The sequence below is a fragment of the Emys orbicularis genome, chromosome 5 (assembly GCF_028017835.1).
Source record: "Emys orbicularis isolate rEmyOrb1 chromosome 5, rEmyOrb1.hap1, whole genome shotgun sequence".
NCBI classification, from domain to species: Eukaryota; Metazoa; Chordata; order Testudines; family Emydidae; genus Emys; species Emys orbicularis.
This window is the reverse complement of record NC_088687.1, coordinates 120915099-120927914: the sequence shown is the minus strand read 5'-3', so window position 1 is coordinate 120927914 and position 12816 is coordinate 120915099. Positions and strand designations below refer to the sequence as shown.

Genomic DNA, 12816 nt, shown 5'->3' with positions numbered 1-12816 from the left:
AGCTTGGTCTACAATAACCCCTTACAATACTTTAACCAAATGTTAAAACAATAGTAAAATCCTCAGCCAGATTCTCAACTAGATTCTCTAAATTGGCATAGTTCGATTGCAATGAAAGGAGCTGTACTGATTCACATAATTTGAGGATTTGGCCCCTTTTCTTTAAAACCAGACATTAATTAGTTCAAACTTCTCTATCTTTGTCTGAAAAGTTGTCAATTTCATTTGACACAGCGGAAGATGTACTGTCCCTAAGCTCTAGTTTCACAGCACCTAAGCGCAGTTAAAGTGCGTACCATGCTGAACTAATGTCATGAATGTTCTAGGCTCAAGACTCTTCATTAACCACATATTAAATCAAACTATTTTTTGTAGACCTATAGAATGAATCTTATTAGTGAAAGAGAAGTAAATACACATTATGGGTCAGATCCTCAACTGTTATAAATCAGCATACGGAATACACTGATTTATATTAGCTGATGATCTGTCCTGTATACATTTAAATCATTTACAGGCTGTTAAACTCAAGGTCATACTTTCTGAGGGGCATTTAACTTAGAAAAAACAATTAATCAGCTGAAAATAAAACTACATGTATAAAAGTCTTTATTACCTATCAAGCAGAATGAATGTACATAAATTCTCCAGCTCCGTTTGAAAACTTGCAATGGCTGGTCTCAAAATTCCATTAATATCAAGGTACCATTATTTCAAGTAGTATTGTATGCCTTCCACTGAGATCACTGAGGTCTTCCCTCAAGGATTTAAAAGAAGGAATGAGTTAACTTAGATTGTAAGCTCTTTGGGGCTGGGACTATCTGTCTTGTGTTTGTATAGCAGCTAGCATAATGGGGTCCTGGTCCATGACTGGCTCTCCTAGATGTTTCTGCAATATAAATAATTAAATATAATAATATGGTGCTTATCTGGAGCACATCTTGAGTTACTCCCAGAAGGAAGTGCCAGCTAAGTGGCCAGCTAAGGATCCAGTTCTTAGTTTTTCATCCTGGTTTTTGGGCTAGTGAAAAGCCAGATGTTTTCAGCTAGGGAAGCAAATAGCTTAAGTCATCCTAGCTGAATCAAAAGAACCACCATACTTATGACATGACTTTCCATAAGTCCAGTCAGAGGAGATTGCATTTGCATGTTCTGTGGAACATCCTTTTATGTCATTTATGAGTTCATCTTTTGCACAGTAGAATCTCATGCCATCTATATGGAGTCTCCATCATCTTGCAGGACTACTTTTGTTTTTTATGTTTTTCTGATAACTACATGTTATCGAATGTATGTAGGCATGATTCAGCTTTACCCTGAATCCATTCTGCTTTGAAATAGCAGAAACTTGTTTTTGTCTATAATCCTGCTCTTGATCTGCAGTAACACAAGTTCCAAGGCTCACCTCTCTTGTTTAGAATTATGTGACATTATCATCAACCTTACTGTTTGCTTGTTTTAGTTTACTGGTATTTCAACTGTAGAAAAGCCTGCCAGTTACCACAGAGTTCCTGGGTCTTGATAACAGCTCTTTTCAGAGATTGTGCTGTCTAGATCTCTCCTTTTTAGTTCTATGAAAGACTAATTTAACTGTGTTCAGTTGACATTTCTTTTATCCTACCAATATACTATTTCTTTCATATGAATTTATAACTGTGTAGCATAGCTTCAGATAATAGATGGTTATTCTAACACCATCACCCATTATATCTTAGGGGGTTGTTATTGTTTTAATTTTAAAACAGATCACTTGGTATTTTGAGTAGCATTATTAATATTTCTATTTTGAAACTGCCTGTCCTATAGCAATGCTTTGATGAGCCTGTGCTTTATGTCAATTGAGTCAGAGGTATCGAGGACAGAAACTCTCTATCTTGGGGGGAAAGTAATTGTTTTCAGAAAGTTTGAAGGGTTACACCAGGTCTTTTTTATGAGATATAAAGTATCATGGATGTTTCTTTTCAATTGTTTAAGATACAAATGTTTGTGCTGTGTTGCACTGAGGCAATACTGCATCCGTATACTGTGAAGTGTGTGTGTGTGTGTGTGTGTGTGTGTTAAGAATCATGAACAGATAGGCTAAAATTTTGACACTTGAATGATTAACATTAAGCAACCAAACAAAAGTGGGCTGATTTTCTGTGGTGCAGAATACCCACCGCTCCCATTGAGCCTAGTAAAAATTGTGTGTGCCCACTGTCTCAGAAAATCAGTCCAGCCAAACAAAGGAAAACATTCTGCAGGAATCTAACTTTTTTTAATATACTTTCATCAGGTGTAAATTATGTTTTGGCTCCTCATGGGAAAAAGAACACATGACTTCTAAAATATCCACTTAGTTCCAATCTGTTTTACACACCAGAATAGGGGCTCTCACATTTTTTCCATAGTGGAGAGTGCATAATACCAGTGTTGTTTTGTAGGACCACCTCCCTTTTATTCCCAATCGCTTCATATCCCTGTTTCATCTACAGCAATTGCATATGTGGAAAATAATATTGGGAAACAAAGTATTTTAGCTGTATTTTACTGTAATTTAGCATCCGGAGATGAGGAAGAATTTGATGCCAGAGATGACTGGCTGTCTCTCCACATACCATCAGCAACTACTCTGTGGATCACCTGTGGGCCACAAATCACAGACTGAAAACTTCTGCACTAGTATTCCCTGGCACCTAAAATATATGTAAATTGAATATAAGGTGGAATAAGGAAGTCCAATTTGCATATTATCATCTATTTTGGCAATTAATATAAAATAAAAACATTTTTACAGCAAACACAAATGGGAAGAGTTAAAGTTGTGCGTTCAACATTGGCTTCTGTAACTCATTAACTTTTTAATGGTTGATTCCTCATCAAAGTTACATGAATATTAGATTTTTTTCATTGAATACATATGATGTAACTATAGGGGAGATTTTCAAAGGCACAAAGGACTGTTAGGTGCTGAACTCTGGTTGAAAATCAATGGGATTTGGGCACCTAACTCCAGCTCGTGCCTTTGAAAATCTTCCCCTACACATCCCTCTATATCTTTACATAATATATAATTCCACATGGAACAATATGAAGAAACACTAAAGTTGCAGTTAAGAACTTTTAAGTCAGGAAATTCCCAAGGTCAATATTTCACATGGAACCTGAACTCTGCCCCATTGTACTTCTGTGTATGCCACACAAAGAGTCTGTACAAATCACTTACATACAGCACTAGTGTCTTGTTCACTATGCACTTTAGATGATGCGACTTACACGGATGTAGGGAAAAAAACTTGTCATATATTATGTAGTTTAAGAAATAGTATGTGATCATGTAACTAATGATGATTGTATGTATTTAAAATTGTCTTGATAAAGTAAATTAGTATGTTATCAACATAGCAGTGATATTGCATTCAAAATGAGTATCAGTCTGACTGAATGACAATGTGTATTGTTGACAAAACTGCTGCCTCTGTAGATTTTGATCCTGCAAACACTACCAGCACAGGCTGTCCCTATTCATATGAGTAAGCCCACCGACATGTGAGTAAGGAGTTGCAAAATCAGGCCCAAGTTAAAATGGTGGAAAGGCAAGCTACAGAGGTATTATGTTATACACACTGACCTGTATTGTCTCCTCCTCTCCTAATTAAGAAACCTATGGAAAGGCAAAGAAATCTGGATTTCAACTCATGGAGTTTCCTTCAGATTTTTCTTAGAAGGAAGCAATATGATTTTAGGCTGCAAATTGTCTACAGGCTGTAGGGGAGCAATATTCTGGAGCACATCCATCAACCCAATCTTTCCCCTTTCCGCACTCAGACATTTTTCTGTGAAAATAGGTACTGTTTTTAAATCTGTAGCAAGAAGCCAGGGAGATCAGAGGGGGGCTAGAAGAGGTTCAAGGTGGAAGTTCTGCAGTGAAGCAAAATTTAAGGGCTAATGCTCTTTGTTTATTCTAATAAAGTCCTTGGAAAGTGTTAGAAGAAGGTAACTTTCTCTGTCATTCTTTATCATTTTCACATAACAGCTCCCTTATAAGCTGCAGAGCCTGACAGATGGGGGATTATTCCACAGAGCCACTGATCTCCCTTGTACATGCTGTTTTCCCTACTTGTTCCTGCATATGGTCCTCTCCACTGTGTCAGGCATTGAGATTAGTAGGGTAGAAACAAAAGAAAGAAGTGGGAAGTTATTGAGTTTAAACCTACAGAGTCACAAAGATAGGAAATCAAACTTTTGTAAAATAAATTGATTTGCTGTAACTTGTGTGAAACAAATAACTGCATCAGATTAGTTCATAGCTAATGATAGCACTGCCTCTACCATCAAGACCATATTTAAATCTAGGTACTGTTAAATGAAAATTCAAATGACACACGATTACTGATGATTGTGTTCATCAGCTTGTGCAATGGTTTGCATTTGGACAATTAGCGTTAGCATTTTGATCTAATTAACATTGAGAAGGAACAATTGCATTTGGAGTATGAAATCCATTTTTTCATAACTGAAGGTAGACAGAAGTTATCAAAGTTATTTAGTAGTTGCTAGAGAACTATAACTTGGTTTTTAAGCAGCTTTCAGCAAAACTCTGTTTCCAATTCCCAGTTTAATGAGGCAGCTTTGCACTCTCTTGATCCTGGGCTACTGGTCTTCCAATGTGAATTAGAGAAGACCAAAGGCTGCTTTACCTTACACGGATGATAATGACTCCAGCAAACTAATATAGCAGGCAGAGATGCTCAGTGTGTTGGTATGCCCTAGCTACTCCTCTTTCCCCTAGCATGTCTCTTATATCCGCTGCACACAGGGGTGTTATAGAGATCACAAAACCACCCAAAGATGCTCCCTACACTGAGATGATCTTCCTGGGGCTAGCTACTTTGTTTAAAGGAGTTGCTTACAGCAGAGCAGGGCTACTAAATTCCATTTTCTCTCATATAAAGAAAATACCTTTTAAAAAAGGTAGTGAACCTTGACTTTAATACCTAAATCAATATTCGCAGATAAATAACCTCATGATTTATAGTATTCAAGGTATTTACTGTAGTAAATATAGGAAAACAGGGAATACTGTAGATGATGAGAGAACCCTAAGTATTTCCCTTAAATAAGGGCCACTATTGTACATGACCATTATGACTATGTAATGAAATAGAGAGCACACCAGTTCTGATCTAACTCCTCTTGAAATCATTAGCAGAACTCAACCAGAACTGTAGAGCTTTTAAGCTGAGAAGCACGGAGAAAACTCATCACTGCCATAAATGAAAGAGCATTTTAGTGGCTTTTTTCTTTCCTGGTTTTAATAACAACTTTACATCATAATTAGGAGGATGAAATTCCTGCCATTCACAATACACGGTTTGGACAGATTAAAGGGAAGAGGTGTGAGAGATGATAATTGCTTTGTGCTCATCAGACTTCTATTGAAAACTTGACAGGATAATTACAAAATATCTACCTTACTGAATGTCTCCGCACATTTTCAGAGAGCTGTTTAAAGGTGTTCGTTTACTCTCAGGCTGAAAAGTTTTTTCTTTCTTTCTTTTCTCTTTTGATGTAGTTAATTATCATTTAGATTTGTTGTATGTGTTTAAATATAGAGAGTCTGTTCTCATGTGCAAGCATGGCTGCATTTGACGCACCATCCGCAAAGGAAGTTGCCCATCATTTTCTGAGTTAACCCACAGACAGTCAGCTCTCTTATTTTTCAGCGTGACATTATTTTGATTCTCTGAAGCTGTAACTTAGATCCTTTGAATTTTGTTGAGAAGTAAATTCTTGGTGGACTACAAAAAGTAATCACACATAAATGCATTTTAATTCTTTTGCTTTAAGGGTGAGGTGGGGGAGAAAGCCACTTTACTTATCTAAATACTTAGTAAACTCTTTCCCTCAGTTACTTGCAGACATCTCATCTCAGACTGTGAACTTAACATGCAGAAAAAGTATGGTTAAGTGGTTAGCAAAGGGGGCTCGGAGTCAGGAGACCCTGATGGGTGCTTGGGCTATTAGTTCTCCTTGTACTCTTTAACATTTATGTCACTCAATCACTATAACAACTTGTGGTTGGCACATTGCTGATTTCCTATGTTTGCAAAAATCTCCACAATATTCTAACCGGCTTTAACTGGTACATTGCAATATACGTTTCCTAAATATCAGCAGTTTAGCAACACTTGCTTAATGCAATATTCTGTCTTATGACATCTTGTGATATATGGTCATTGCTATCTTGTGACAACTTATGATCTCGGATCACTTACTAGATAGTTGCTTCTGTCAAGTCTCTAGGCCAGGGGTTCTCAAACTGGGGGTTGGGACCCCTCAGGGAGTCACAAGGTTATTACATGGGGGGGTCACAAGCTGTCAGCCTCCACACCAAATCCTGCTTTGCCTCCAGCATTTATAATGGTGTTAAATATATTTAAAAGTGTTTTTCACTTATAAGGGGGGGGGGTCGCACTATGTGAAAGGGGTCACCAGTACAAAAGTCTGAGAACCACTGCTCTAGGCCTTAGACCTCAGTTTAGCTAAGCTATTGTCTTACAGACCTGAGGCCTGTAGGCCCTGTGTTACAACATTAATTAATATTTCTATTTCATGTTGATATCTGAAATATACCTGATATTTTATTGTTAGCTACAAGTCTTCAGTTTTTGCATCTGTGAAATAGGGATGATAATTCTCCTTTTGAAAAATGTTGAGCCCTTCAGATTAAAAGCCTGAGTGCATTATTATTGTTGTACACTGTAGCATATACTATATTTAACTAATTTTAACTCTTCATTTTAGGTCAGAATTTTTCAGAGAGGCCATTTTCATAACTGTTGAGTACCTCCCTCCCTTAGGCTTCTTTGAAAATCTCAGCCATAATTAATGTTTTATTATATTGTACAGCACCCCAAGTGCCTTGGCAGAGGATGCAGAGGACATTTTTCTTACGAAAAAAAAAATCATTAATAATATATACATCTCCCAGTGTAAGCAGGGTTGCAGCTGGTCAGTAATGGGATGGAAGCCCTCCCAGGACAAACAAGGTGTAAGAATAGCGATGGCGATTCACTAACTGTGTCACTACTGAACCAGCTGATCCCATCATGTCATGAGGGACCTCTACTTCTAAGAGATATTACGTAAAATGAAGTTCTTGACTAGAGCTGGGCAGTGGTTTTTGGATAAACTTTTTTTTTTTTTTTTTTTTTGCCAAAATGCAGATTTGAGTCAACCAAAACATTTTGCCAAAGTATGTCAAATTCACAAGATTGTTTCAGTCAAAAAAAATTGTTTTGACAGTTTTGAAATTAATTTCCTTTTTTTTTAAATAACTTAGTTTTGAAAGTTGCTGCAATTTAAAAAAAAAAAGTTAAAATTGGTCAAATGAAATAAAACATTTTGTTTCATTTGATTTACCCAAAACATTTTGTTTCTTTTACTTTTTGGTTTGCCAAAAAATTAAAAATCATTTTGGGTTGACCCAAAACAGTTCAGTTTTAGTTTTTGACTTGGCCAGTGAACTGAAAAGTCAGTTATTTGCACAACGCTGTTCTTGACTTCTTGTGGGCATGAACGATCCCTTGTCGCATTTTGCAGGATCGTGACTAATTTCCATTTAATACATACCTTCCCTCACCAGTTTTAAATGGAAAATTTGTTTCATTTCCTGTCCTCAGCTTTTTCATAGGGCTGTACAAAACAAAAAGAGTTTCAACGGCTGCTGTCTTTAAACACAGAGGTGGTTGTACTTCATTGGTGGATGAAATGATTCTTATGAGTATAGTTTTGTAGATAGTCTGGGATCATGCTGAATGAAAGGCACCACACACACTTAATCACATTATAAACTCTCTAGGGCAGGGACTGTCTTTTTTTGTTGTGTTTATACAGCACCTAAAACAATGGGGTCTGGTCCATGACGGGGGCTCCTAAGCACTAGTGTAATACAAACAATAAATGATAATTCTAAGCTATCATTGTTACTCAGTTCTAAACTGACATCATCTGTAGTCCATTTAACTGAGCCATCACATTTGCTTCCTCCAAAACTGGCAAAGCCCATGTTCTAAAATGTGAATCTTGTATTCTTATTTAAAGATATCATGAAGAAATTAACAGCCATATCATTCATGTTATATGGTATGGATTTGTACCTTTAACCATATTATTTCTAAAGAGAAGCACATAATGAAGAATTGTATAAAGAAACATTTTTATGATATTCTAATTTCTTTTTCTCTCTTTTTTTAAAAAAAACACAGTTTTTGAAGAACCGGAAGACCCCAGTAACAGATCGTTTTTTTCAGAAATTATCTCTTCAGTGTCGGATGTTAAATTCAGTCACAGTGGCCGATATATGCTAACAAGGGATTACCTCACTGTCAAAGTTTGGGATCTGAACATGGAAACGAAGCCTATAGAAACATATCAGGTAGATGTTTGCTATGTCTTAAAGGGCAACGCTGCAAAAACATCTCAATATTCCAAATATATTCATAGCGCACTATAGATCCGCAGTGCTTGTTCTGACTGTTATACAAGAGTCACTTTAAAATAAATAGTAGATATGATTCACTTGAGCTCGAAGAGCACTGGTGAAAGAGCATTACCTCTTCTGGAGTCAATGGAGCTATACCAAAGTTGAATTTGGCCCTTAAAACAACTGCTGCCTATATCAAGGGGAATCATCTCTTCAGTTCTGCGTCAATACGTTCATTATGCAACTCCACAATTTAATGGTTGTAAGAAAGATGTAGGTTAGAGTTTTCAAGAGTGCTCAGCTGCACCATTAAGTTAGGGGGAGCAGAATTAGGCCAGTGCTGAGTGCTTTTGAAAATCCCACCTGTAGATTTCTTCCTAGAGTTCTGAACTGCCTAATCCCAAAACTAACCCTTGTTACATCATAATATTGTAATCACTATGGGAGTTTAGCTAACGCCCGTCAGACTCACACGAGGTGACTAATTCAATGTTGGAGCATGCAATTCTGCTGACTTCAACCAATAGTTAATTTGGGCCCTGGAGCGTGTGCTATCTGGTAAGAACAATCTGAGTTTAAAATATTCTAACATCACTCAAAGTGGGACAAGTGTGCCCCCAAAAAGTCCTTGTTGCAAAAATACAATGGGAAAAAGCTGTCGAAAACTCTGTTCTGCATAAGCACATGTAAAATGACAACCTTTAAAAGTACAGTTGGACTGGTCAGTAATGCCTAGCTATGACAGCCCTGCAGGAGATGAGGAGTTGAAAATGAATATTCTGCTGTATATATCCCACATTCTAGGTCAGTGGAGGTAAAGCCCGTGTTCCCTGCCTTGGGAATAGAGTTGTGGGGGTTGGTTTGGTTTTTTTAAATTATTTACCTGAACTCCTGGTAACATTTAATCAGAACTCAGGAGTCTGGCTTATCAGGAGTGCCAAATCCCACCATAATAGTATTTAGGGTCTTGTTTTCCTTTTCTCTTTAACTGTACAAGCAGCCAATATAGACTCAGGTTTCTGGAACACATCCCATTAGTTTCAGTAGGAGCTGTGTAGCTAAATCCCATATTAGCCTTTGAAAATGCCAATTTACATTCCTGTAAAGCCACAAAACTGACTTTCTTCAGTAACTTAACTGCCCTGATAGTGATAAATGTGTTAGCGATTTTGGTTCTTATATGAAACATGATGAGAAGTGAGGGAAATAAAACAGTATTTGGTATGTTACATCCATGTCTAAGATTTTAGGACCTCTGGCAATGTGTTATTTTGCATATATGTTAATGTGGTAAGCAGCCTTCTCCCAGGAGGGAAAGAAATGGTCAGGCCAACCTGTTTGTCTTGAGTCTGACATCTGCTTTTATTTCCTCCTGTAGGAATCTTTGAAATAAGCTGGCCACCTTTAAATCAACCTGACACCTTGCAGTGGGGCCAATTAAAAAGTTATATTTCTCCATGCAGAGATGTGGGGAATGAGTAAAATGTAAATTTTTCAGTACTGACAGCAATAATCAGAAGCTTATAAAAAGATGGAAAGTCTAAAACTAGGTCTTGCTGCCTTCAATGAAACTATAGATTGAAAAGAAAAGACAAACACTTACCCACTGTAGAGAGGATAGTGATGCCATTGGTATAAATAAACCCTTTGCAGCTAACAAAACAAGAAAGATCACGAGTGATTTATGAGAGGATGCCTCGTAGGACAGTATAACATCAGTGATTAGGATTCAATAAATTCAGGCTATTTTCTGCAGCCTTTTGTCCTCTTCTCATTGGAAAAGATGGTTCTGGATTTTATAGAAAAAAGAAAATGTTCAAAAATATACTTTTTTAAAATATATTTTTTCTCATGCAGCTATTATGTCCACTAGGTCACAGGCACACCAATGTCTGGATAGCAAATGCAAATTAATAAAGAAATATTATTATACACCTTCACATGTACTCAGAAGGCAGCAATTAAGGCCCAGATTTTCAGAACTGTGCATTTTTGAACATATTGATATTTGTACATGTCATTAGTGCAACTGCACATGTAAGCACAATAACTGTGGGTGCAAATTGGACATGTATTTGCTCATACACAGTTATGAAAATCTGGGCTTGGTGGACTGTAGCTACGGGTTATGCCTTTCCAACTGCAAACAAATAAAGAAAAGCCTACATGCAAAAAAGGAAAGTGAAACATAAGATAAACAAGAAACAAGATAAATAAGAATATTTGAGTTACATCATTTCATCTAATGCATCATAACCCATGTAGCAATTATTTACTGTAGTGTAAAACGATTTCTCATCAATAACATTAATATTGCTTTAAAGTGTGGTGAATCATCATGTACTCAGGATATGACACATGTTAAGAGACTTGCTTTGTCATCTACTGCAGGGGTTCTCAGCCTTTTTCTTTCTGAGGCCCCCCAACATTCTATAAAAACTCCACGGCCCACCTGTGCCGCAATAACTGGTTTTCTGCATATAAAAGCCAGGGCAGCGTTAGGGGGTAGCAAGCAGGGGAAGTTGCCTGGGGCCCCATGCCTCAGGGGCCCCCATGAAGCTACACTGCTCAGGCTTCAGCTTCAACCCCGGGTGACAGGGCTCAGGACCCTGGGCTTCAGCCCCATGCAGTGGGACTTCAGCTTTCTGCCCTGCGTCCCAGGAAGTCTAATGCTGGCCCTGCTTGAAGGCCCCCTGAAACCTGCTCAAGGCCCCCTAGGGGGCCTTGGACCCCTGGTTGAGAACTACTGATCTACTGTATCAGTCTCTCCATGTTGCTACTGTTTTGTGTCTAAATTTTCTCCTATTTTACACTAGAAAACACTATGGACATCCATTGTAAAAATGTGTTCTTCATAACAAGAACTTATGTACATTAAGTAACTGAAGGTCAGGGGCAATTTTTATCCTCACATCCCATCAATAATATTCATTACTCAGTCCCAATATTATATTGTATTTTGGACTAGTCTTTGTAATGTGTCTCATACTAGCACTAATTACTTTAACAAATGCCAAGTTCTCATAAGGCACAACTATAAAGACATGCAGACTTCCAATACATCCTGTGCGGGACTCTGAACTGCATTATCTTGAGCTTATTGCCACTAAATAAAGTTAGAGAAAAATTATATACCTCTGATGTGCTCTGAACTGTACCCTATTTCTCTTCTGTTTCCCCTTTAATTGCTAGAAGGAATCCACATAACATGATTCCATTTCATGCTCAGCTCCCAGCCTCCTCCTCCCTCAAGGGGGTAGCCAACAAAAAGCCTCAGGTGTCTGGAATCAACTGGCACTTGCACTAGCAGCAAAGAGGAAGCCATCACAACTTCCCATAGTCAGCCCAGTTAACTAATATTAAAACTCTCATATTGACTTTGCTCAGTTTTGGTGGCTTATCACATCCTGCCCTCGCTGTGTTCCCCCACCACATTCTCCTTTTTACAGAACCATCCTTCTGTCTTTCTTTTGCTGCCTGTGCCCTTATCCACTCCCTCCACCTTCCCTTCCTCTCTATTGCTCTGACACATTCACCATTTTACCGGCCTTCCTCCTACTCCTCACGTCACTCATATATGACTTGCTCTCAGAGAACTGTTAAAGCATATTGCTAACTGAAACAACAACATGGTATATGATTACAACCCTTGGCCTTTTTAATCCACTATGCCTGGTCTTCCCTTGTTGTAGTCATCATTGTATATTACTGGATTTAAATTTGGACTGCTGTGAAGTGCCATGTGCACATATGGAATGTATAGATTTTGGAGGCTAGATGAGATTGTTTCCGTAAAGGGTCACCATAGGAGATTTTCCATAGGGGTCAAGAAAAGACAAGTTTTATAACTGCTCCACTGACAGAATTTAGTTTCTTGGACATCTTCTAAACAAGATCTCTCATGTAATTCTCTAAGGCCTCATCACCTTGGGGTCAGAATAATACAGACCTCTGTTAGCAACAACCAAACTTGTCCATGTTTGTGGTTAGTATCAGTGTGATCCTAAAGTGGGCATGACAATAATTCAGACTAATGTGCCTTTTGTCATGACAATCCCTGCCTGAAATAATTTGTTCCAACAAAATAGCTCCCTAGTGTTTCCCTAGAGCGTAGAATGTCTGGATAATTCTGTCAAGGGCTTACATAACAGAGGAGCATGATTCCAGAAAGGAAAATTCTGGTAGCAAATCTTTAAGAACAGCTTTTATGGAAATTGGAACATTTTTCATAGATGGCAAGATAACACATACGAGCAATACTTGGACAATAAAATCCAGTTTTATCATCAAACCATGATAGTGTGGGCTTTACCTCCAGAATTCATTAAGCAGTAGATCAATTTTATCAT

General features: G+C 37.8%; 1 protein-coding gene across 2 annotated transcripts in view; it reads left to right on the top strand.

Annotated features, from left to right (window-relative positions):
* PPP2R2C (protein phosphatase 2 regulatory subunit Bgamma) overlaps window positions 1–12816 on the top strand; it is a 280242-nt gene that overhangs the window by 249326 nt on the left and 18100 nt on the right. For both annotated transcript variants that reach the window (XM_065404868.1, XM_065404870.1), the window contains one exon: window positions 8250–8419. In XM_065404868.1, coding sequence (XP_065260940.1) covers window positions 8250–8419 — 170 coding nt within the window. The remainder of the gene's footprint in view (window positions 1–8249; window positions 8420–12816) is intronic.